The sequence below is a fragment of the Panthera onca genome, chromosome C1 (genome assembly GCF_046562875.1).
Source record: "Panthera onca isolate mPanOnc1 chromosome C1, mPanOnc1 haplotype 2, whole genome shotgun sequence".
In the NCBI taxonomy this organism is placed as follows: Eukaryota; Metazoa; Chordata; class Mammalia; order Carnivora; family Felidae; genus Panthera; species Panthera onca.
In genome coordinates, this window is record NC_138346.1 from 156,882,647 (window position 1) to 156,909,637 (window position 26,991).

A 26,991-nucleotide genomic window follows, 5' to 3' on the forward strand; every position below is an offset into this window, starting at 1 on the left:
TTTAAAGTCTCATTCACTAAGATACACTAGATTATTTACAGTTATCAGATGTGAAGTTGGAAAACAAATTGTCATCCAAATTCTCTCTGGTCTGTTTGCAATTTCTTCTGCTTGGTGTGAAAGTTTACTTTGAGAGAGCCTATAAGGCTGTGAGGTTGCCAGGGAGTTTGTGAGAGACACGTGGAGAAGATGATTTGTTAGAGGCTGAAAGGTAGAAATTGCTCCCTTTCAGCTTTGAGATTTGGGGCTTAATCGCTTTCAGTGACTTCTGGGAAGAAGTGTCAGGCAGCCAAGCTCACTGCTGGAATTCTCCACAGGGCTGGAGGTGAAGTGTGAAAACAAAAGCTGTGTACCCGTTGCTTGGGACAGGCGTGAGCAGGTGAGAACCAGTAGAGCAGAACCAGGGCCCAGAAGAAGGCATCTGCCTGATCTAGTCCCAGACTCACTGTGACCTACTCCTGGCACTTCAGCCTCAGTCTGTAAGGGCAGAAATAAGCTGCTGAGAAAAGTTGCCCCCAACAGCATGGGATGCTGTTTTGGGAAGAAAAGCAATATACGGAAATTACATGGCTTTCTTGGAAGATAGAATTGCTATCTCACTGCGATAGTAAATGCCGTATTGGAAAAGGCAGGAACTGGCAGTAGCTTTACAAATTTGTTTTTGTTTTTGATTTCGTTTTTGTAAGAGCATGGTTATAATCTAAACTCCAAAACTTGTCTATTTTCCTTTAAGAATTTATGATTAACCTCAATGCTTTTGTCAAACTGCTTCTTGGAACTACTTAAATGTTTACTACCTTTTAAAAGTAATGATTACTTCTGAAATAAAATACTATTTCCTTGTAATACAAGTAATTCTAATATTATAGATTCTTATTTTAAACAATTCACATTTACCATTTTCATATACTGCATATTATACAAAAGGCTGTATGGTCCCATTTTGTCTTCAGATAATACAGATAGAAGAGGGAAAAATTAACATAATTCTCATGTTTTGTTTTGTATTGGTTTTGAGAGAGAGAGAGAGAGAGAGAGAGAGAGAGAGAGAGAGAGAATGCGTGTGAGCAGGGGAGGGGCAGAGAGAGAGACAGAGAAAGGGAATCTTAAGCAGGCTCCACACCCAGCATAGAAGCCAACTTGGGGCTCCATCTCATGACTGTGAGATCATGACCTGAGCTCAAATCAAGAATCAGATGTTCAACCAGTTGAGCCACTCAGGCACCCCTCATGGTTTTTTTTTTTTTTTTTTCTTCTTCTTATTCTTTTTTTTTTAATTCTCATGTTTACTTGATACAGGAGATAGAAAGATTATAACTTTGATAACAGATTAGGATGACAGCAGAAGATTGCATGAACTTGATTAATTTGGGAGAGACTATGACCTAATAAGAGAGATGTACATATTACTTCTTTGAAAAAGAAAATTAGAGAAAATAAAAGTAGCATCTGTTTTCATTGAAAAACAATTTACTAATATAATATTCCCTTCAAAATTTAGACTGTTGTTTTGGGTTGCCTGGGTGGCTCAGTCAGTTAAGCCTCCGACTTTGGCTCAGGTCATGACCTCACAGTTCATTAGTTTGAGCCCCACATCGAACTCTGTGCTGACAGCTCACAGCCTGGAGCCTGCTTGCAGTTCTGCTTCCCTCTCTCTGCCCCTTCACTGCTCACACTGTCTCTGTCTCTCTCAAAAATAAATAAACATAAAATTTTTTTTTTAATTTAGGTTGTTGTTTTAAAAATAGATCTGGCTAAAATGTATATTCTTTTGAATAAATCTGAGGCTGTGTATTAGACAGCAAATGACTTTTGGAATTAGATCTTGGTTTAAAATCTGGTTTTATCATGTGCTGTCTAATTTTAGGAAGGATATTTAACTTGTAGAGCATGTGAACCTTGATCTAGGGGTCATGAGTTCAAGCCCCACATTGGGTGGAGAGATTACTTTAAACAAGACAAAACAAACATTTGGTTTCCTGGTATGAACAGGAAAATAGTATAGGTTAATGGAGTGATGGATAACCACTTTTGATTGTTAAATGGAGCTGAATTGTTAAAATAAGGTTACATATATTTATCTTTAAATATGTATAACTCTTAAACTATCACACTATTCAATCAGAAGAAAAAAAACCCTCTATAATACACCTCACAAGTTCTCTTGAGAATAATTAATTTTGGAACCAAAGACCGATAGAAAGTAATTGCAGAGTCTTGGCATTTCTAATGATACTACTCACAGACAGATCATTGACATTTAACAATGGTGGGTAAAGGTTAATATGCATTAATTATAATTATTCGAGAAATGCTTAAAAAACACCAAGTTCTCTGCTTAGAGAATATATAAGCTAAAAGCCAATTTTAAATCACTGAGTAATTTACCAGCATTTTAGTCCAGTGGCAGTTCCTTGTCATCATGACTTGACCTTATTGAAGAGTAGAGAGATTTTAAACTGAAAATTGTCCAAAGTTAAAACCACACATTCTGTCCTGATAATTTAACTCCAAGACATATGGTTTATGTCCACACATTCATCCAAGGCAGAGTGTCAAAAACAAAGTAGCTGAGTACTGGTAACTTCAGTACCATACTTCTTGGTACTCACAGTGAAAATAAAAGTTGGCAATCTTTCTTCCTGGAGTAGAGGTAGAATGGTGGGGTAGAAAGAGCATGGAGCAGTCAAGCAGCAACAGCAGAATTCTGGCTCTGCCACTCACTTGCTATGTGAACTTGGGCAAATTCCTAAACTCTATCAATGTAATTGTCTTATCCATATTACAGTTATAGGTTGTTAAACAGATGCAGAAAAATAATGACAAGACAAAAGAGCAATAGTATCTTCAAATGATCGAAGGCTTACAATGTGCTAGGTACTGAGCCAAATGTTTTACATACATTTAATCTGCAGAGAGGTTCTCTGGAGGCACAGTCAGCCTAGCTCACAGACATATGAATGGAAGCTTAAAGAGACTAAGTAGGATCTAAACCTATCTGACTAAACAACTTGATTATGCCAGAAAAGACCCAGCACCTGTTCATATAGCCTCTGTAATAGTAGCTATGATGATAATGATCATATTTCCATTACATGGTTTCTGAAAAAAACTTTATAAAAATAATGTTTATGTGTGATATTTGGCAATAAAAGAGAGTTACATAAAAGATAAAAGAAATATCTTGTAATATTATTTATCACCTAGAAATAAGTAAAGATTTTGCTATGTTTCCTTCAAGGTTAAAAAAATGTTTTAAGACAGTTTTTAATTTTACACCACTAAAACATAACTCAATGTTCATAAACATTTCACTGTTTAAATATACCATGCTATAGTTAATAGTTTTCATACTGTAGGACTTTATTTCCTTTTTTTGCTCTTGTAAGTTTATTAATTCATTCAACAAATATTTACTGAACACCTACCATGTACCATGTATTATTCTAGGCATTGGGATATAGAATGAATAAAATAAACCAAAAAAAAAAATCTATCTCTGCCTTCATGGAGCTTACTATCAAATGGAGAGAAGCAGACAATGAATAAAATAAGTTAAATGATATATTAAAAGGTAATAAATGTAAAAGGTCCTGGAGAAAAGTATAGCAGATAAAAGAGACAGGGAATGTGGTGAAAAGGAGCTACAATTTTGAATCATGGGTCAAATAAGATATCAATGAGAAGGTAACATCTGAGCAAAGACTTGAAGGGGGTAAGAAGCAAACCGTGTGGGTGTCAGGGAGGAGCACCCCAGGAACGGCAAAAGCAAGGCCCTGTGGTTGCAGCTGTGCCTGGAGGACTCAGAACAGCAGGGAGGCAGTGTGTGAAGTGGAATAAACAAAGAGGAAAGGAGGAGGGATGAGGGCAGAGAGATAACAGGTTATCACAACAGACACAGGGCCTTGTGGGCCAAGGCGAAGACTGGTTTCTACTCTGAGATGAGATACTGTTGAAAGTCTTGAACAGGGAATGGCATAACCTGATTAGCTTTTAAAAATGATTCCTTGGGGGGCGCCTGGGTGGCTCAGTCAATTAGGCATCTGACTTCAGTTCTGGTCATGATGGTGTGGTTCCAGGAGTTCGAACCCTGCATCTGGCTTTCTGCTGTCAGAATGGAGCCCACTTTGGATCTTCTGTCACCGTCTCTCTACCCCTCCCCCACTCATGCATGCATGCTCTCTCTCTCTCTCAAAAATAAATAAACATTAAAAAATTTTTTCCTTGGGATGCTATGTGACTTTTCTGCAGGGGACCAGGTTGGAAGCAGAGAGGCCAGTTAGGAGGCTATCCTGATAGTCCAGGAGAGAGACAGTGTGGCTTGGATTAGGGGGGCAGAGGTCCTGAGAAGCAGTAGGCTTTTGATATATTTTGAAGGAAGAGGCAATAGGATTAGTTGACAGATGATGTGCAGTGTGAGACTAGTGAGGAGTCAAAGATCACAAAGTTTTGGGCTAGATCTACCATTGAAGGTTAGAGGTGCCACCAACCGAAATGGAGAAGCCTGGAGTAGAGTAGGGTTGAGGATGTGTTCCTGTGTGATCAGGAAGCAGGAGGTCAGGTTGTGCATGTTAAGTCTGAGATGGCTATTAGACACCCAAATGGAGATGCCAAGTGGGCAGTTGGATATTAGAGTCCAGAGTTCAAGAGAGAAGTTGAATTTGGAGATATAAATTTGGGAGTCAGCAGTATATAGAGAATTTATAGATGTAAGAGTGGCTGAGATCACCAAGGAAGTGGATATATCTTTAATGAATATTCTTACTCATAAACACTTATCCTTATCCATAGTCATTTCATCAGGACAGATTTCTAGGAGCAAAATTATTGGGTCAAAAGGTAGGCATATTGCCAAGGCTCTTAATATATGTTGCCAAACTGCTTTTCAAGGTGGCAACAATTTATATACCAGCCAACACTAAATATTGCACTTTATAATTTATTTAAAAGAATTTTTTTGATGTTTATTTATTTTTTGAGAGAGAGACAGAGCCTGAGTGAGAAGGGGCAGCAAGAGAGGGAGACACAAAATTGAAGCAGGCTTCAGGCTCTGAGCTGTCAGCACAGGGCCCAATGCAGGGCTCAAAATCATGAGCTGTGAGATCATGACCTTAGCTGAAGTAGGACGCTTAACCGACTGAGCCACCCAGGTGACCCTAGATATTACACTTTAAATAATCTCTTTTAATTTGACACATAAAAATGGAGTCTTATTATTGATTGGATTTTTCTGAAGTAAAAAGGTTTTATAACGTATTTGTTGATCATTTTAATTTTTTCTGTGCATTGGCTGTTAATGTCCTGCCTAGAGTAAGTTTTCTGTTGGGGTACTTTTAAGAAGATTTGTAATTTACATAATTTATAGCTTTATTATTTTAATCATTTATAATCCTTTGTTTTTTTATGTATAGGCTAAGGAAGTACAATCTAAAAAGAGGAATCAGATTGATGCCATAGTGGTCTTTCAGTAGCTCATGAGTTGTGACATTCTAGGTCATTTTATATGCTGGGGCAGATAACAGCAGCTGTGATACTGTAATTTATAATAGGAAATACATATGTGGTTGTCATTTGTTTCTAGAACAGAGCTCCTAAAACCCTTGGAATTTCCTCAGTGATGAGAAGGATAAAGATATCTTTTGCTTTGTAAATGGGTGACTGCTGGACATCAGGATAAGGGCTGGTCACCAGAGAAACCAACAAAGTGATCAGAGGGTTGGAACTTTCAAGTCCCACTCTCCAACCTCCAGGGAGGGGAGAGGGGCTAGCTATTAAGTTCAATCACTGACGGTCTATGATTTAATCAATTATGCCTACATCATGAAGCCTTCATAAAAACCCAAAAGAAAAGGGTGTGGAGAGCTTCTAGGTCAGCGAACACACAGAGATTTGGGGAGAGTGATGTGCTCAGAGAGGGCATGAAGGCTCTCCACCGTTGCCCATATCCTGTCCTTGCATCTCTTCCATCTGGCTATTCGTGAGTTACACCCTTTTATAATAAGCCAGTCGTCTAGTGACTAAAATGTTTCTCTGAGTTCTGTGACCTTCTCTAGCAAATTAATCAAACTGGAGGTGGAGGACGTTGAAACCTCCAATCTGAACCTGTGGGTCAGAAGCACAGGTGACAGCCTGGGTTTGGCAGCAGAATCTGAAGTGGAGGGTTCAGAGAACAGTCTTATGGGGTTGAACCCTTCCCTTGTGGGATCTGATGCTATCTCTGGGTAGACAGTGTCAGAATTGAGTTGAACTATAGGACATTCAGCTGGTGTCGGAGCACTGCTTGTTGCTGTGGGAAACTCCTGTCCCAGCCCCCACATGTTGGAACTGGATCCAGAGCTTCTAGTACTTTTAAATTATTAAAGTATTGAATATAAATGGGGAAGCATACCTAATACAATACATTATTTTAATGTTTATTTATTTTTGAGAGAGAGAGACAGAGTGTGAGTGGGGGAAGAGCAGAGAGTGAGGGAGACAGAATCCAAAGCAGGCTCCAGGCTCTGAGCCCAACGCAGGGCTCGAACTCATGAACCATGAGATCATGACCTGAGCCGAAGTCTGACACTTAACTGACTGAGCCACCCAGGCGTCCCTAATACACTCCATTTTTAAGAACACGTAACAAAAAAAACAATACAGAAGAAATTTTTAAAAATTAAAACATTGTGCTCACTGAAGTAGAATTATCTGAAAACTAGAAATATTGTTGATATTGCTAGAGGGTGAGGAGCAAACATTATAAGTAGACTATTTTTTACTCTAATAATATATGGCAGCAAAGAAAATAATAATAATAGCAAATATTTACACAGCACTTACTATATGCCTCATGCTGTTCTAACACTTTATCTGAAAGACAGGTACCAGTTAGGAATTCCTTTCTATAGAGGAGGACCTTATTCCACAGATAGGTTAAGTAACTCTGCCCAGATGCCACAGTAGAAACCAGAGTTCAACACAGAGTCTGAATCAACAGCCCAAACTCTGTTTCAGTTTCCTTACACATATTATTTTGCTTACTCTTGATAGCAAACTTCCAAGGTAGATTTATCTCCCCATTCTGGAGATGGGAGAAACTAGACATAGGACTTGCTCAGGAAGTGACAGAAGCTGGATTTGACCCACGTCACTTTGAAACCAAAGTTGGTTCCTTCCCATAATACTGCACCACCTCTTGGAAAATAGTTAAGAGGAAACATGTGTGAAAACAAGTGTGTTAAGTTTCAGGAGTAAAGGAATTCACAAGCAAAGGAGATTGATACAGGCTGGGATAGTCAGGGAAAAGAGGTGAACTAGTGAGGGAAAAGAGAAGACCTGAAAGGGAGACTAGAAGAAGGGCAATGTCAGCAAAAGGAGCAAAGCTTGGGAAGGAGAGCAGAGATGGCATGTTTGAGGAACATTAGGGAGACCAGGCTAGAAGACAGAGTTTGTATTGGCATGTGGGCTTGTACTGATCTTTCTTATTTTTCTGGTAATTTTCTTCTGAACTTCGTTTTGACAGATATTAATTACATGGCCTCCTGTCTCTTGCCCTGAATATCCTTCCTATGAGTGAGTTTCTATCAAACTGAAGCTTCTAAAGAGCAGAGAATTTATCTTGTTGATTTTTAATCTCTGGTCTATATGGACTTCACATATATTTGTTGAAATTAGTTAAATTGCTGGTTTTGGTCTATTCTAAACTTTAGATTTGGCTGTTCACATCCATAGATTCAGAGCCTTCCTTTCAACTGTGTTCCTTTCACCACCACTGAAGCATGCTCATCTCCCCTCCCTAAAATAAAAACAGCGTGATATAAAACCAAAACCAAGCAACACACAAACCAAAAACTCTTTCCTGAACTACTGCTTTGTTTTCTCACTTTTTTTCCCTTTCCTTCACAGTCAAATGTCTTCAGTTTTTGACACCTGCCCCCCCAGCTCCATTTTCTCACCTCCCACTAACTCCTCTACCTACTCCAATCTGGTGTCTCCCTCTCTGCCAATCCACCAAACCAGCAACGGACGATACCATTCGTAAACTACCTTCCAATTGTTAAAACAAACAAGCTTTTTCCAGTCCTCATCTTACTTGACTTCTCACAGAAGCATCTTAAGACAGTTGACTCCTCTCCAGCACCTATGACACCCAATTCCCCTTTAGCCCACGTCTTTGGCCACTTTCTTCCCCCCTCCTTGGCTCGTCTTCCTCTACCAGCCTTAAGATGTTGTTTTTACTTAAGACTCTTGCTCTTCAGGCAATTACTACTCAATTACAATCTATTCACCAGTGACAGTACACTTACTAAATTAATGACTGGACAAACAACCTAGTGCCTTCCAGGGGCTGAGCCCTAACAAAATCCATTTCTTTCTCCTTGTGCTGACTGCTACACTTAACCTTTTTCCTATGCTATTTTTGCATCTTCCTCTAAATCTTGCTACGCTCTGCACTTGGTCCCATGACCAATTTCTCCCTGAACCTTAGCTAACCCAAGATCCACCCCTTGGTCTGTTAACTCAATTCCTGGTTCTGAAAGTTATGTAGTTTGGACAACTTTTGATCCAATAATTCCTGGCAGACTTCATGGAGGGAGAAAAAAAAACACTGTCACTATATTTGACAGTTGTTTGACATACCATAAACCAAATAAATAATGTGAGGTAAAGCTAGTGGATTATCTGGGGAGAGTTTTACAGAGTTCAAGTAAGCTTAGTATGTACTTTTCCCTTATGGAAAATATTTCATTGGTTTCCTGTAAGTATCACATTGCTGTTTTGTTTATTTCAGTTGAATTCTCCCACTTCTGATTTATTTGAACTGGCTGACTTACTATAATTTTTAATCATCAAGCATATGCAGTTTTTAATCATTTATGTTCTTTTTTTTTAGATTATCAACAGAATATACATTATAGTAGGAAAATTTGTAGAGAAAGAGAAGAAAATGTTAAAAATCATTCTTAATTCCACCTTCCAGACATAACCAAACATATACGAATTTTCCATGGTAACATGATAATTATGCAAAAATATCCCTCACATGCTTGCGGCAAAAGAAATAGTTAAAATTTTTTTTCTACAACATAAATCAACAGAATCTTTAGGAGCTCTCTGATTTTATGATTCTTTTTTTTCTCTTTTTCTTAAAACGTTTTTTCCCCTTGAGTTCAGGGGATTTATTTTTTCTCCATAAAAATACTGGTTTTAATTTAAACCAATCATTATAAATGATCTGAGTTTATAAAAATAGGGGTTTTTTTCTCCTCATTTTTTTTAAGGGAGGGGGTTGGAAATTTTACTATTCAACTGGCAAATTACATTATTATGAGTAAAATTATAATTATGTAAGAAAAAATAATTCTCTAAAGTATGACTCATTTTAAAATTGAAAGAGCCAAGGATAGAAGGAATTCAAGATCTGAGAACCGTTTTTAAATAATTAAGGCAAAGTTCTACTTGTAGTCAAAAGGAGAGTTTCACTCTCTGCTTTTCTCTAAGGTTTTCACGTTTTTGCTTCATCTCTGGGGCCAGAATATAAACTCTCTGGGGTCAGGAGTTATGTTGGGTCTTTTCTGGATCCTCGGAGTGACCTACAGGGTGTTCTGTAAATGTTTAATAAATATGGGCCTTTTAACTCCTCAAGATATGGATGAGAATAAATAACAATTTCATTTGTGTGCTCTAGAAATGACTTACAAAGACCCTCACAGTTTTTCTAATTTGGGCCTCATGTCAATTCTGTGAAGTAGAATCACTAGGTCATTACTAGTGAGGCTTTGAGGGGGTAAATTACCCAAGAGATGTCTTGCAAGCATGCTTATGATATAATTTCAAATTAAAAGAAAATTTTAAAGCAGGCTACAATATGATTTCAGCTACCACACTGTCAAAATACCATAGAAATACATTGCATGGAAAAGACCCAAAATGTTAACAGTGGTTGTTTCTGGGTTGCAGAATAATAGATGACTTTTATTTCTTCTTATAGTTGTTTGCATCCCTAATCCCCAACACTCACCCACGCATGGGTGCACATGCACACACACACACAGACACACACACAATTTCTCCATAAATATTACTTGTTTGAAAAAGGAAGCATAAGATTTTTACATAAAAAGAATTAAAAACAGAAGTAAATAGACTCCATTTCTCTTCCTCTTGCTAGAAACTTTAAAAGCTGCCCATCCTTCAGGCAGCTCCGCTTGCCAATGATAAGAAGTAAAATGACAGAAAATAACATAGCATGCATCCGCCAAGACAGACTTGTGGTTGACATTTCTTTTGAAAAAATGTCTTCATTAAGATAAGTGGCTGTTGGTGTTGTCTCTTAGTTTAGTCATGTTGACAAGTAATGAGTAGCTTTCAGAAGTGGATTTTAGCTTTCCCATGGAACCCATCACTTTGGGTATACCTTAGACATGACTGAGCCTGTGATGTAAGAGATTTCATCACTGGGCACAAGTCATTCTTCTGAAAACATTTTTGCATGATGTTGTTCAGCCCAATGAAGTGCTGAACAAATGTAAGCTATTATTCATTATTATCGTTTACCACACATTTTGACTAGATTTGTTTCTTTATTTAAAAAAATTTGTTTTAATGTTTATTTATTCTTGAGAGAGACAGAGACAGAGACAGAGCCTGAGTAGGACTCTGAGGCAGAGCAAGAGAGGGACACAGAATCTGAAGCAGGCTCCAGGCTCAGAGCTTTCAGCACAGTGCCTGACACAGGGCTCAAACTCATGAACTGTGAGATCATGACCTGAGCTGAAGTCAGACGCTTAACCGACTGAGCCACCCAGGTTCCCCTGGTTAGATTAGTTTCTAAGTGTTATGGGACATGGACTATGGATTACACTAATGACTATTTACTTACCCCCCATGTGATATGAGGGCTTTATTCACATTATTTCTAATCCTTAATTAATCTTGCAAGTCAGTTAACTCCATACCCATTTTAGAGATTAAGACACTGTGGCTTAGAGAGGTTAAGAAACTTGCCAGGATTCAAACCCTGGTCTTTGTGACTTCAAAGCCAGCCTTTGACCCACCACACCACACTGTTGTGCTTAATGTTATATTTATCACAGAGTCCTTTTCGCTTTTGCCCTAGCATGGGGTTTCTTCGAATGTATTAGAAATTGAGCAGGGTTTTTTAATAACACAGGCATGAACAACAGATGAAAGTGGCTGCCCTACCCAACATTCTTGGTATCTACTAAGACTGTGGTCAGTGAGAGAAAAGGGGGGAGAAATCAATGAAGGCAGTGAAAAAAAATTAGAAAAGAGAAGAGAGAAAAATCAACACCAAGAGCCTATAAAATAGCTTCTGAAGGGCTTTTGTAGGGGGTGATAGGTTTGGCAATGCTTCTTCAGACTGTTAAGCTGTGTTCAATTTTCTGCTCATCATTTCACAGGAACTGCAGCAACCACCTTCCTGAGACTTTAAAAATGTCACTGGAAAATAAGAATTTCTCTCTTGTCAGAAATCCAATATAATAAAAGAGTCAAGATGAGAAAGTAGCATGCGTATGTGGTTGCATGAAGACTAATAATACTTCTGGTCAGTATAGGAGGCAATGCCTTCAAAATAATACTAATAGTCTTTTTTTTTTTTCCTTCCCCTCCCCCACGGGTTTCTGTTAAGTTTCTCAGGATCCACATAAGAGTGAAAACATATGGTATCTGTCTTTCTCTGTATGGCTGATGGGTATTGAGGAGGGCACCTTTTGGGATGAGCACTGGGTGTTGTATGGAAACCAATTTGACAATACATTTCATATATTGAAAAATAAATAAATTAATTAATTAATAATAATAATAAAAAAGAAAATAAATTGCAACCAAACATAATGGGAGCCAGACGACAAGGGAATTATATCTTCAAAGGGCTTTGGGGGGAAAAAAAAGGAGACTGCAAACAAAGTATTTTATTAAAATAAAACACTTAATGCAAAAAAAAATAATTATAGTCATGTCTGAGTAGTACTTTCTCTGTTTTGGGCACTGTGTTGAATGTTTTAGTTACATTTTCTCATCAATTTCCATAACCTACCTCGGAAGTAGGCATTAGGAGATTTAGTTTTCAAATGTCACAGCTAGGCCCTGAGAGTTTCAGTAACTTGTGCAAGGGCAATAGCTAATTAATGGACTAGAACCATGATCAGTTTGCATCTGACCACCCAGTTTTTAAACACTGGCCCCGTTCATCTCTTTTGATAAACAGTGCTACTTTCAATTGTCTGGCCATGTTCTTTTTTTTTTTTTTCCTAGCTTTTTCTCTTTATGTCCCCACATCCAGGATATGATTAGGGTGTTGGTTTAAGTCTATGTTTCACTCAGTAAGTATTTATTGAGTACCAATTATGTGCCAGGCAGTGTTTTGGGAGTTTGTAATACAGTGATGAAGAAATCAGTACAGATAGTTTCCCTCATGGAGCCTTTGCTTCAGGAAGATGCATATAATTTCTGAAATTAACATTATTTGAAGAATGTTTTAATTCCCAATTTGAAAAATAAACAAAATCAGAAATGAAAGAAAAAAACAACCAACACCAAAGAAATATAAAAGTTTATAAGAAAGTGTTATGAAAAATTATATGGCAACAAATTGGACAATCTAGAAAAAATGGATAAATTCCTAGAAACCCATGACCTTCCAAAGCTGAATCAAAAAGGAACAGAAAATTTGGACAGACTGATTACCAGCAATGTGGACAGACTGATTACCAGCAATGAAATTGAATCAGTAATCAAAACAAAACAAAACAAAACAAAACAAAACATAACAAAACCTCCCAACAAACAAAAATCTAGGACCAGACAGCTTCACAGGTGAATTCTAGCAAACATTTAAAGAAGAGTTAGTACCTATTCTTCTCAAAGTATTCCAAAAATAGAAGAGGGTAAAAACTGAGAGCTTTTCTTCTCAGGAAAACATCAAGAACAAGACAAGGATGTCTACTCTCACAAGTTTTTCGCAGTGAAGGAAACCATCAGCAAAACAAAAAGGCAACTTAGAAGATATTTACAAATAATATATCCAATAAGGGGTTAATATCCAAAATATACAAAGAAATCATAAAACTCAATAACCAAAAATAACCAAATAATCCAATTAAAAAATGGGCAATGACACAAACCGACATTTTCCCAAAGAATATGTATACCTGTCCAACGACTCACAAAAAGATGCTCAACATCACTAATCATCAGAGAAATGCAAATCAAAATAACAATGAGATATCGCATCTGTAAGAACGGCTAGAATCAAAAACACAAAAAATCACAAGTGTTGGTGATGCTATGGAGAAAAGGCAACCATTGGTGCTTTTTGGTTAGTGCACTGTTGGTGGGAATGCAAAGTGGTGTAGCCACTGTAGAAAACAATATGGAGGTTCCTCAAAAAACTAAAAAGTAGAATTACCATATGACCCAGTAATACCGCTACTGGTTATTTACCATAGAACACAAAAATACTAATTTGAAGATATATGCACTCCTATATTTACTGCAGCACTATTTACAATAACCAAGATATAGAAGCAACAACCCAAGTGTCCACCAATAGATGAATGGATAAAGAAAATGTGGCACTTGTGCACACACACACAAACACAGGATATTATTCAGCCATAAAAAAGAATGAAATTTTGCCATTTGCAACAACATCAATGGATCTGGCAGGTATATGCTAAGTGAAATAAGACAGTCAGAGAAAGACAAATGCCATGTAATTTCACTCACATATGGCATTAAAAAAAAAAACACAAATGGACAAAGAAAAAAGAGACAACAAAAAGCCAGACTCTTAACTATGGAGAACAAACTGGTGGCTGCCAGAGGGGAGGTGGGTGTGGGGATGGGTAAAATAGATGAAGGGGATTAAAAGCACACTTATCATGATGAACACTGAGTAAAGTATAGAATTGTTGAACAGCTACATTGTATATTTACAGCTAATATAACGCTGTATGTTAATTATACTTGGAAAAAAGAAAGCTTGAGTATCAGCCCTAAGCTGAAGAGAATGCTGTCTGAAGATCATTTGAGCCAAGTGAAGCTTCCCATGTTTCTTCTATTCAAATTTTATTTTATTTTAATTTAATTTTATTTAATTTAATTTTATTTTATTTAAAATTTTTTTTTCTTCATGTTTATTTATTTTTGACAGAGAGAGAGAAAGACAGAGCGTGAGCAGGGGAGGGGCAGAGAGAGAGGGAGACACAGAATCAGAAGCAAGCTCCAGGCTCCGAGCTATCAGCACAGAGCCTGACGCGGGGCTGGAACCCACAAACCGTGAGATCATGACCTGAGCCGAAGTCAGACGCTCAATGGAGGCGCCACCCAGGTGCCCCTCCTCAAATTTTTAAGTAGAACTATCATTTCACAGAATATACAGAAGAGCAGTGCCATTATGGAATTGTCTACCCACACAATTTTAGAAAATTAATGAATCGATACTGTCAATACCAAGTTTCAGTGCTTTAGGAATTCGGATTGAATTGATGAGATGAATGGGCAACCACAAGTAAGCTGTAGTCAGCCAATATTGCTAACAGAGCCAAGAGCACTTCATCTGAGGCTTTAAGATCTGAGTCAGGATTTTCCTGGAGTTACTGCTGAATTCATTTGTAAGAACCAAGTCACCTTTTTGGACTTGGGTCAGAATTAGTTTGTCATGAACATATGAACTCTGAAGCCTTGGTAGAAAAGCTAAAAATAAGCATTATCAAGTATATGTCAAGTGATGGTGGTGTTTGTATTCAGATTTTTAAGCACAAGTTTCAGGATAAAGAAGAAATAACATCTCACATTACACAACAATCTTGATGTTTTTAGATAAAATTCTCAGGTAAAAAACAAGATTCTTTACAAAAAAAAAATCCATTGTTTCTCTTCTTCTTTCTTGCTCCTGAATTTGACAGCAATTGTAGAAACAGTTTGAAGTGCACTTTGTGGTATTTTCTGAGAAATCTCTCATGGCTGCTGACACCTTCAAACAACCTGTGAATTGGCACTGGTTAGAGGCCAGACCACAGGGGAAGGCATGAATTTTTGAAAACTTGAGTTTAAAACACTCCTGAAAAGTACTTTTTCAACCCAAATACATGAAGTTTAAACAAGTCTTATTCACACTCAACTTACTAGAATGAATTTATTCAGTTCAACTCATTAATCTATGCATTAATTAAACAAATATTTTCAAGTCCTCTCTATGTATCTGGCACTGTTCTGACTGCATAGTCCCCAATAACTTGGTTATTGAAAATAACCTACATCATGCTACAATTTACACACATCCAGACTTCTTTTCTCCAGACATCCTTTTATTTTTATTTCTTTTTAAATGTTTATTTATTTATTTTGAGAGAGAGAGGGAAAGAGAGAGTGTGTGTGTGAGTGGGGAGGGGCAGGCAGAGAGAGAGAGAGAGAGAGAGAGAGAGAATATCCCAAGCAGGCTCCAAGCTCAGCACAGAGCCCAAGGTGGAGCTCCATCTCACAAACCATGAGATCATGACCTGAGCCAAAATCATGAGTTGGAGGCTTAACTGAGTGAGCCAACCAGACACCTGCAGACATCTTTTTATTTATTTACTTTTTAAAGTTTATTTTGAGAGAGAGAGAAAAAAAGAGAGAGAATGAGTGCGTGCATGCATGCAAGCAAGCCAGGGAGGGGCAGAGAGAGGGAAAGAGAGAATCCCAAGCAGGTTCCAGGCTGTCAGTGCAGAGCCCCACGTGGAGCTTGATCTCATGAACCATGAGGTGCTCTGGCGCCCCAATAAATGTATTCTTAAGCTTATTTTATACTGTGCTTAATTAAATTCCTAAATTTGGGAGGTGGGACTCAGCAAGAAATTAGGATGGTTATGATCCAATTCCTTTTTATTTCCCCACTCCTTTCCTGGCTGTTCCACCACCCGATTCAGTCTTTTCTGTCCACCTATTCCAATTTCTAGTCCTGAACTTGGAAATGGTTAGGACTCTTCTTTCAGTAATCTCAAATGTCTGATTACTTTTTGTTGTTGTTGTTGTTGTTGTTTTTAATTTTTAAAATGTTATTTATTTTTGAGAGAGAGAGACAGAGACAAAGCATGAGTGGGGGAGGGGCAGAGAGAGAGGGAGACGCAGAATCTGAAGCAGGCTCTAGGCTCTGAGCTGTCAGCACAGACACAGGGCTTGAAGTCACAAACCGCAAGATCATGACCTAAGCCAAAGTTGGACACTCAACTGACTGAGCTACCCAGGCGCCCCCTGGTTATGTTTTGAATGCATGAAGTAATCTCCATGGATTGTCCCAGAGAGCTTTAAGTTCATCCAGTCCCACAGATTTACCATGGAGAAGGCAGAGGGAACTTACTCCATCTTGTGGCCCTTTGTACATTGAGGCCACTTGTTTATCTCCTCTCCTCCCCTCTACATGGGCTCCTTCAGAACAAGGACCTGTCTGTGTATCTGTCTCCAACCCACCTGCTAGGTCTGGGTAAATGAGATGCAGCACCATGCTTGGGGTGTGCCTGGGTAAGAGCCATCCAGAAGCTGGCGAGGTGACTGGCAGAATGATAGATGAGGGAGCCAGTCACAGAGAAGAAAACATGCAGTAGCATGAACGGAGTCTGAAGGGTGAAGCAGGGAAGACAGAAGAGCAGTGTCCTAGTGAGACACAGAGTGGGTGAAGCGAGTCAGGCTGTGTGGGTTAGGATTTATCTGCAAAGGGACAGCAAACTCCTGTCCTTACCTGAAATGAGATAATTTAGGTAAAACACCTGCCACATATACAGCACTTTAATACCTACCTCACAGGGTTGAGTGATTAAAAGAGGTAAATATTTGTAAAGCAGCGGGCATAGCACTTAATATGCTATGTTAGTCCTTCTTTCTTTCTCCTAGAATTCAATTTCTCAGTCAAGAATATCTTGTAGTTCACATTAATATGACATTATCAATAACTTCTCTATTTTGAGAGGGGTTTGACTCCTTGCTTAGATACAAGTCTCGCTCAATCCCTTGTTATTGACTGAGTGGATTCTGTGAGACAGAACCTATTTCAAACCTCAGGTCCCTTATTTACTGGCTCCAGCATTTACAGCGTGTTCCCGAACCTCTCTAAGCCTGTTTCCTTCATCAAACTTTAAGGGCTGTTGTGAGAATTAGATATAGAGTGAATGGAGATCCTGGAAAGTTAAAAACACTTACTGAAAAGTAGCCATTAATATTAAGCAAAGACATTTTCTATTTTAACTATTTTGAACAGAATGACTAGGAAATGTATTTCCCCATATCCTTTTTTTTTTTTCTTAATTTGGTGCAAGGACACTCAGACTCTCCTCAGTCCCTATATCTTGTTAAACAGAGAAAACTGAATTATTTTTTATTTATTTATGTACTTTTTACCTTGTAGTGGTTATTGTAGTTGGCTTACTCAATATTTGTTTTTTTTTTAAATTTTTTTTAACCTTTATTTATTTTTGAGACAGAGAGAAACAGAGCATGAACAGGGGAGGGGCAGAGACAGAGGGAGACACAGAATCGGAAGCAGGCTCCAGTGTCTGAGCCATCAGCCCAGAGCCCGATGCAGGGCTTGAACTCAAGGACCGCGAGATCGTGACCTGAGCTGAAGTCGGACACTTAACCAACTGAGCCACCCAGGTGCCCCTCAATATTTGTTCTTATTCCTTTTTCCTTTGCTTTCCTCTATATCAGAGGCTGGAAATTTAAATAATTAATTTCTCAGCTTCCCTTGAAGGCAACGGAAAACATGTGATCCCGTTCTGAGCCATGACGCTTAAATACAAGTCAGCGAGAGAGGGAGAGGGGTTTATGGGAAAGCTTTTCTTTCCTAATGAAGTATACCAGAGGAAGCTGTCCAGCCCTTGCACTAAACCCTTTGTCCTATTTGGAATGTAGATTTGGTGACTAGGTCAGCAGCAGCCATTTTGTTGCAATGAGGAAATACATTAAAGAGGGTGGAACCGAAAGACAGGAGTGTGGTTCCTTGATGACACCATTAAGTCACTGTACTACCCCTGGATCATCCATCTCTACTTATTTTTATTCATGTCAAATAAAGCTGTTTGTTTAGGCCACAGCTATTTAGCCATTTCATTTCTTGTAATCACACACATCCCTAACACATATAAACTTTTTGATGATAACCGGTTACTGTGCAGTGCTTTAATGGTCCTATGTCTTTATAAGATCTTATAGGGGCGCCTGGGTGGCTCAGTCGGTTAAGTGGCCGACTTCGGCTCAGGTCATGATCTCACGGTCCGTGAGTTCGAGCCCCGCGTCGGGCTCTGTGCTGACAGCTCAGAGCCTGGAGCCTGTTTCAGATTCTGTGTCTCCCTCTCTCTGACCCTCCCCCATTCATGCTCTGTCTCTCTGTGTCTCAAAAATAAACAAACGTTAAAAAAAAAATTTAAAAAAAAAGATCTTATAAATGGCAGACATCTTATAGGGTTGTCTGCCATGAAGATAAATGATCCCAAATATATTTGTAATTTTTACTTAATTCATTAAGTTATTCCACTCTGAATTATTTTGAAACAATTATTTGTGGAAAGACTAACTGATGATTCAATTGACCCTGCTGTCTCTTTGCTTGGATTTTAAGATCACTTCAGTGTTTTAGTTAACCACAGTCCTTAATATGTACCTTTCCCTTTGCTATCCTGTTTCCTTTCAACTCTGCCATGAATGCTACCCAAATGGGAAATCAAAATAGTTACATCGGTGCAATTTATGTTACATCTTATTCCCAGTGATTTATGCATGCTAATTTTCTTCAAGCACTTTTTCAGTTACTCCCATGTTTGCAGTCAGCTCCAGATGGTTGTGGATCAATGAGCAGTAAAACCTTGTGTCACATGCGGTCACCATCCCAGCCCTAGGCCTTTGTCAAATCCCTTCCAGATGCTTCCTCCATTCAGTGTTTTGCACACAACTACCAGCTTATACTTCTTATTAGGTTAGGTCATTCCCTGACTCGGAGCCTTTAACGCTCACCCTGCTCATCAAATAGCCTTTCCCCCTTAGCCTAGCACTGCAGTGCCTTCTCCAGTTTGATCTGAGCATATGTCCCCGACACCCTTCTAATTCTCACAAATCCATTATATATACCCTACATGCCTTTGTCTGCTTACATCCACTTATAATGTACTTCCTTCCCATTTCTGGGTTCCAACTCTTACCTGCCCCTCAAGGGTCTATGTTTCTAGTAAAGTTTTTCCTAATCTTTCCAGGAGGAAGTCACTCCCCTGTCCCTGACTCCTCCTGGCTTATTATACCTCTGTGGGTGGCACTCCTTCCTGTGCTGTTCTCAAGTTATTTATGTTTACATCACTGCCTGCATACAAACTCCACGAAGGCACATCTCTACATCACCTTTGGATTCCCTACGGTGCCTCGTGGGCCCTTGTACAAGGGAAAGTGCTATCGTCTGACATGCAATAGGCCCTTGATAAAAACGTTTGAATGGATGACTATAAAAGAACAGTCATAATAGATAAGATGAATTATAAGATTCTCAGTAGATAAGGACAAGGTTTTGCCTGCAGCCATGGATTTACATTTGATTTGTAGAAGTCAGCAAGGGAAGAAGATAACATATAGTGGAGATAAAAATACAAGGCCCCACAACTGGCCATTAATGGTAACATTTCTTTCTTGTACATGTGCTCATATGAATCACTTTTATGAATTATCTTAACTATTTGACATCTATTACCCAGTAAAATTACTTTTTAAAAACCACTCCATATAACGCACCATCAGAGTGACTTTTCTTACTTACTCTTTTCTGAGAAACAGAAATGAAGAGATTACAGCTGAACAGAGGTGCTTATCGAACAATAAATGCCTGGAGAAAGCAGCAGTGGGCTCTCTCTTCACTACCTAGAACATGTGAGTGTCAAGGTTTAACAAAGGGACAATACAGCAATCACAAATGCTTCCTCTGGCGTCAGCATCCTAGGTCTGGGCTAAGGCTCCACTGCTCTTGTGGGATCCTGGGCTGGCTATGCTTTCAGGAGCTTCAGTTTTCTCATTTACAAAATAGAGGTGACAATAATACAGGCATGCCTCAGAGATAGTGCAGCTTTGATTCCAGACTCCCACAATCAAGCAACTGTTGAAGTCAAACCAGTCAGATGAATATTTTCGTTTCCCAGTGCATATAAAAGTTATGTTTGCACTAACGGTAGTCTAAGTGTGCAATAACATTATGTCTAAAAAATAATCTACATACCTCAAGTAAAAATACTCTATTGCTGGGGTGCCTGGGTGGCTCAGTTGGTTAGTCTGACTCTCAATTTCGGCTCAGGTCAGGATCTCCTGGTTTGTGGGATTGCACTGTCAGCGAGGAGCCTGCTTGGGACTCTCTCTCTCCCTCTCTCTGCCCCTTCCCCATCATGCATGCATGAAATAAATAAAACAAATAAAAATAAAAACTTAAAAAATACTGCTAAAAAATGTTATCCATTGCATGAGCTTTTAGTGAGTTGTAATCATTGATCACAGATCACCATTACAAATAATAATGTTCAAAATATTGCAAGAATCACCAATATGTGACACAGAGACACAAAGTAAGCAAATGCTGTTGGAAAAATGGCACTGATATATTTGCTTGAGGCAGGGTTGCCATAAACCTCCAATCTGTAGGAAACACAGATATCTGTGAAATGCAATAAAATGAGATGTGCCTGTACCTGTCTGATGGAGATTTAGTGAAGATTCATGACCTAAAACATGTGAAGCACTTCGAATAGTACCCAACATATATTTAGTACTCAGAAATTATTAGCTATTGGTTTTTAAGATAACATTACTCATAATTTTTTTTTTCTTCTGTATTTTCCTGACTGGCAAGTTTTTCATGCCTGTCCTTTTTCTTTTCTTGTCTCCTCTTCCTCCTCCTCTTTCTTCTCTTTCTCTTTCTTTCCCCCTTTCTCCTTCTTCTCTTTCTTTCTCCTTCTCCTCCTCCTCCTTCTTCTTCCTCTTCATCCCCTTCAGTCACTTAATTTACACTGCCATCCCTCTTTAAAGATATTGATCAATTCTTTGCCTCAATCAATGTTTAAGATCAATGGAAGACCAACTAGTTTGGTCTTAAATATGAAAAAAATTTAGTTCAATAATTTTACCAAAAATATGATTTTCTTACTCATGTTCCCAATAAGTCTCAGTATAACATATTAAAGTAAATTAAGACCTAGTTCTAGAAGTGTGGAATGTTTGCTGACACTATCTCTGACACTATTGTCAAAATTACTTTTCTGATCAGTGTCTCTTGGAAACACGACTAGCTAGAAATGTAGATTGTGTATTGTACATTTTCCGGTCATGAACTGTAGGGCTGAGAGAAGAGTTTATATGAAGCTGTTAGTATGATATGACATTCAGCTACCAACTATCTCTTAGTTTCATTTTACTTTGAAAAAAATTACAAATAAAAACAAGCTGTGATGAAAGCCAGTCCCATAGAAAACAGCACAGGCCTTAACTAAAGTATTCTTAGATAGACTTGTCTGTCAAAGTGCTTGGAACTGAGGCTTCCTTCATGTGACTCTTTCAGATGTGTTCAGTTGGATATTATCTTGATTTTATCTACACCATTTAGTTCATATAAGGCCCTACTTAAGATGATTGGAAGGTCATGCGTTGGGGCTTTTGGGACTTTATTTCACGGATGTCTGAAATAATATCATCAATAGAAAAATATTTTACATTCTTTTGGAGAAGGAAGCATGTTCATTGTTTAAGTTCATCCTCATTTTTCCTGTAAATGCCTTCATGAAACATCACAATGAGAATACTGCCTTTACTGGTGTGAGTGCTCTTATCATCAGGCATTGATGATGGGTTTGCCGTATAATTGGCATCAATTTCCCACTTTGAAAGGAGCTGCTTTCACTGAGTCATTTGGTTTGCTCTGTCTGCAGAGTATGAACAGCACTGACACTGAGCAAGCTCTGGGTGTGGAGAGGTTGTGAGTTGATGCTTGCTTGTTACTGAGACAGAACACCAGAATCAGCTACAGATTTGGTATCCTCTTGTCCCAGCCCCAACGCTGTTGTGAGGTTGTTTAGGAAGCATCCTGATTCACTCCCAGAACACTGGATGCTGCTTTGCTCTATGTGCGTTGCACTTTGTGAGCAAATAGCTTTATCTCTCAGTGCTTTTATTTTCCTTTCTATACAAAAGATCAGAGAACGAAACTGGTGTCATAACATGTATTTTAGGTTTTAGAGCCCACAATAATAAAAGTAATCTGATTCACATTTTAATTTAGTTCTGGAAATGGGGACTACCATCCATGAAGATGCTCCTCTCCTAAATGAAGCAACAGTACCTTTTCTAGGGCAGCTCGGCCTTGCCAGCTCTGCACACAGTAGGATTCCATAAACGCTTGTTGCCCAGACAGTGTGATTCCTTATAAGCTGCCCTGTATTCAACTCCAAGTGGATATTTCTCATGTATCCTCTAGGCTCTTCACACTGAGATTCTATCAGTATCAGGTTTCATTCTAGAAGGCACTGTCTACTTAATTTTTTTAAGAAGTGAATTTAAAACAATTCAGAGGGATGTATACCCAACACACACATACACCATTGTCACCCAAGTATCTTCCAGAATACCTCCATAGCCTTTCTTGTTAACTTTTGAAAACTTCTCCTTAAAAGCCTAAATGTCCATCAACTGACGAATGGATAAGGAAGATGTTGTTTATATATACAATGGAATACTACTTGACAATGAGAAAGAATGAAATCTGGCCATTTGCAGCAACATGGATGGAACTGGAAGGTATTATGCTAAGTGAAATAAGTCAGTCAGAGAAAGACAGATACCATATGTTTCACTCATAGGTGGATCTTGAGAAACTTAACAGAAGGTCATGGGGGGAGGGGAGGGTGGTGGAAGGTACAGAGAGGGAGGGAGGCAAACCATGAGAGACTCTTGGATACTGAGAACAAACTGAAGGTTGATGGGGGTGGGGGAGAGGGGAAAGTGGGTGATCTGCATTGAGGAGGGCACTTGTTGGGATGAGCACTGGGTATTGTATGGAAACCAATTTGTCAATAAATTATATTAAAAAAAGAAAACTTCTCCTTGACTATATTCTTTTTATTTTTATTTATTTATTTATTTATTTTGAGAGAGAGGGGCATGAGCTGGGGAGGGGTAGAGAGAGAGGGACAGAGAATCCCAAGCAAGCCTGGTGCCATCAGCACAGAGCTAGATGCAGGACTTGATCTCAGGAACTGTGAGATCATGACTTGAACTGAAATCAAGAGTAGGATGCTCAACTAACTGAGTCACCCAGGTGTCCTAATCTCCTTGCTATATTCTGTCTCAGTTACTAAACCCAACAAATAGGAATTAATGAGCCTTTTGGTTACATGAGAATGACTATTTAAATAGGATACAAAAAGCGATGGTATTTAAAGGAAATACAGCTTCACCATGTTACCTATTTACAAATTCATCAACCTCAAGTATTGAGAAGCAATGACAGAATTTTCAACTTAGTAATTTTAGGAGAATGGATTTGGTTGGGTAAACTATTATCAAGTATCTTCATTGCCTTTCTTATGTTTAGGTCAATTGCCAAATCTGCTGAGGGTTTGTGCTGTTTAGATTTCTTTCCCACCACCCTGTGCAGTGATGTTAGGGAAGGTGGTGATAATTAACCAATAGCTATGCACTGGCAGTTTAGGGATAAGTGTACTTGTATTTAAATGTTAGTGTTGATTCCTATGAAACTAAGTTAATTAACAAATAATCATTCAGCTTTGCTCATTTACTGGGAGCACAGTATGTACCAGGCAGGTACTGTTCTAGGAATTTGCAATATGTCAGGGAATAAAGTAAAGATCCTTACTTTTTGCTTATTTAGCAGAGTGTCTCGCACCCAATGGTTCTCAATAAATACTTACTAAATGAATAAATTAGGACAGGAAGGTCGAAGAAACAGAAAAAAACTACAGAGAAAAGGAAACATTTGGTTTGACCTATTAACTCCCAGTTTTTTAATTAAAATCTTGATATGCTTGTGATTAATAAAGATGACCCTTTTTATTTCTTGACTCATCTTTAAAAGCAGAAATGCTACCAAATATGCCGTAATTCCAAAACCGAACTATGATCCGCATTCTGAAGGAGGACATGTGATTCAGGATGCAGTACTTGCTCCTTTGTCAGACTAAATTTTCAAATTCTATTCCCCAGAGCTTAGCCTGTGTTTGTGTTCACCACTTTTCAAAAGGTGACTTTCTGAGGCAACTGTCCCAGTAATTAGAGGCGTTTATCTTAATGCTTATTTGATTTTAGCAGTGAGGTTACAGGCTGTCATCCACATTGTTATTGACTCCCTCAATTAGAGGCAATGGCGTTTCACCTCCATGCAAAATATTAGTAAATTAACAATCCCCACTCTGCATTCATTTGGGAAATCTGCTTTGCTTGTGATGACGAACGTGACAAGCAGGGAGTAATCAGAGACACTCTGGTAATACCTTTAAGCCCTGCAAACATCAATTAAAACCCTGGCTCTGCACTTTGCAGCTGGGGGTTTGGTCTGTAGGGTAAATTACTTTTTTCATGACACAGGCAGAAGTCAGCATTGGTAATTTACAAGAGAAACAAGGAACAATCCCAACAAAAAATAACCAGAGAAACATCCACCCTGATTTTCTCGAATCTTTCCTATTAATGTCTCTTTTACACTGTGAACAATTTTCAGATCAGATTTACAATTCTCTGACATGACAGTTTTGACTCAAAAGCAAATCCTAAAAAATTTTCTTTACAGTGCTATAAAGACTGCAAATAGATTTTATTCAAGTGTCGTGACTGTCTCAGATCTAAGGACATCTTAGTCTAATAAAGAGATTTTTTTAACTCAGGAATTGTTAAGTCATAGGAGCTCTGTGGATGAGCTTCAGTAGACTTACCTAAAATTTGTAAAAAAAAAAAAATCTTTTGTGCATTTTATTAAGACAGAAATGCATCATTTTCATCAGATTGTCTACCGGGCCTTGTAACCCCACTAGACAAGAATCTCTGGTCTGATGAGAAGGACCCAAGGGCTGGAGGAAGAGTTCTGCGATTTTGCTACCATCCAGCTACAATGGAGCTGCACTGATGTTAGTGTCTTCTTCCCATAAAAATGTTTTCTTCAGATGCCCAATGATTCTCTTTGTTTCTTCTATTTTAATACTTAAGTCTCTGATGTTATGAGATCACAATTTGGCTGAATCTTCACCTCTAACTTACTGTATTCTAATAACTGTATTAAGTAATGATTCAGTCTTTTCATTGGTACACTGAGTATCATCAACCACAGAAAAACTAATTATGAAAATATTAATATTAACATTGTTAATGGAGCAAAAAGATCAATGCCTTCCATTTTGAGACAGCATTACTTCTTTGAGCAAGTCAAACACTTAGGAAAATTTTTGTGCCATTGGAATCTCATTTCCTTATGTGGTACATTGTAATAAAGCCTAACTTACAATTTAAGTCTAATATAACACTATGTCAGGTATGTGTTTTTAACTCTATCAGTTTTATTGGGTTTCCAAAGACACAACAGTGGAGAAGTTGGGAAAGTACTACTTAAAATTATCCAAACGAGGGGTGCCTGGGTGGCTCAGTCAGTTGGGCGACCAACTTCAGCTCAGGTCATGATCTCACCGTTTCCAGGTTTGAGCCCCACGTCAGGCTCTCTGCTGATGGCTCGGAGCCTGTTTCAGATTCTGTGCCTCCCTCTCTCTCTCTGCCCCTTCCCCACTCATGCTCTGTCTTTCTCTCTCAGAAATAAACATTAAAATTATCCAATTATTTAGAAATACTTTTTTATTTGGGAGCTAAAGAACTTTAAATAAGGTTAAAATTTATCTTTTTTTTTTTTGTAAAATCAAACTAAAGTGAAAGTAGTTTCATCATTATGACTTAAAAAGGCAAATCAGGTAAAAAACACTGATTTTTTTTTCCCATTGGATTGGGACCCAAGAAAAGCCACTTTTTTAAGGTAAAGAGGATTTCTAAATGAGAACAGGTTAATTAGACATCTGAAAGATCATTCCTGTAGTGGTCATGTATGTAAAAGTATAGCTAACTTACTGTCATGATGAGCCCCTTTTCCTGGAAGTATTTAATCAATGGAGCAGCGTTCTGCTTGAAGTTCATTAGTCTCCTTTGGGTAGCTTTCAGATTGTCATCCGGCCGCCCCTGTTGCTCTGCACGCTTCAGTAATCTCTCTTTGAGCCTCTGATTGGCACAAGCCAGGAATACCACCAAGTCGGGAGTACAGATCTGCAAAGAGCATCAGACAAGTAGACAAGCATTCAACACACCAACCAATGCAAGTGAGGGCAGTGGCATTCTGTTGAGGCCATCTTTGGCCCTCTATGTCTCTGCCAGTAGGGCTACTGCTCTATACAAGAGCAGGAGGAGCCATGGTTATTATAAAGGCATACGTTGTTTTGTTGTACTTTGCTTTATTGATTATTAGCAACCTTTTGTCTAACAAGTCTATTGACGCCATTTTTCCAACAGATGTGCTCACTTCATGGTTCCGTGTCATATTTTGGTAATTCTTGCAACATGTGAAACTTTGTCATTATTACTCTATTTGCTATGGTGATCTGTGAACAGTGATATTTGATGTTACTATTGTAATTGTTTTTTTTTTCAATATATGGAATTTATTGCCAAATTGGTTTCCATACAACACCCAGTGCTCATCCCAAAAGGTGCCCTCCTCAATACCCATCACCCCCCCTCCCCCCTCCCATCACCCCACCCATCAACCCTCAGTTTGTTCTCAGTTTTTTTTTATTTTTTATTTATTTTATTTTATTTTTTTTTTTTTCAACGTTTTTTTTTAAATTTTTTTTTTTTTTCAACGTTTTTTATTTATTTTTGGGACAGAGAGAGACAGAGCATGAACGGGGGAGGGGCAGAGAGAGAGGGAGACACAGAATCGGAAACAGGCTC

At 38.4% G+C, this 26,991-nt stretch overlaps 1 protein-coding gene across 2 annotated transcripts in view; it reads right to left on the reverse strand.

Annotated features, from left to right (window-relative positions):
- Window positions 1–26,991, reverse strand: part of AK5 (adenylate kinase 5) — a 259,760-nt gene that overhangs the window by 169,330 nt on the left and 63,439 nt on the right. For both annotated transcript variants that reach the window (XM_078451771.1, XM_078451770.1), the window contains exon 6: window positions 26,116–26,307. In XM_078451771.1, coding sequence (XP_078307897.1) covers window positions 26,116–26,307 — 192 coding nt within the window. The remainder of the gene's footprint in view (window positions 1–26,115; window positions 26,308–26,991) is intronic.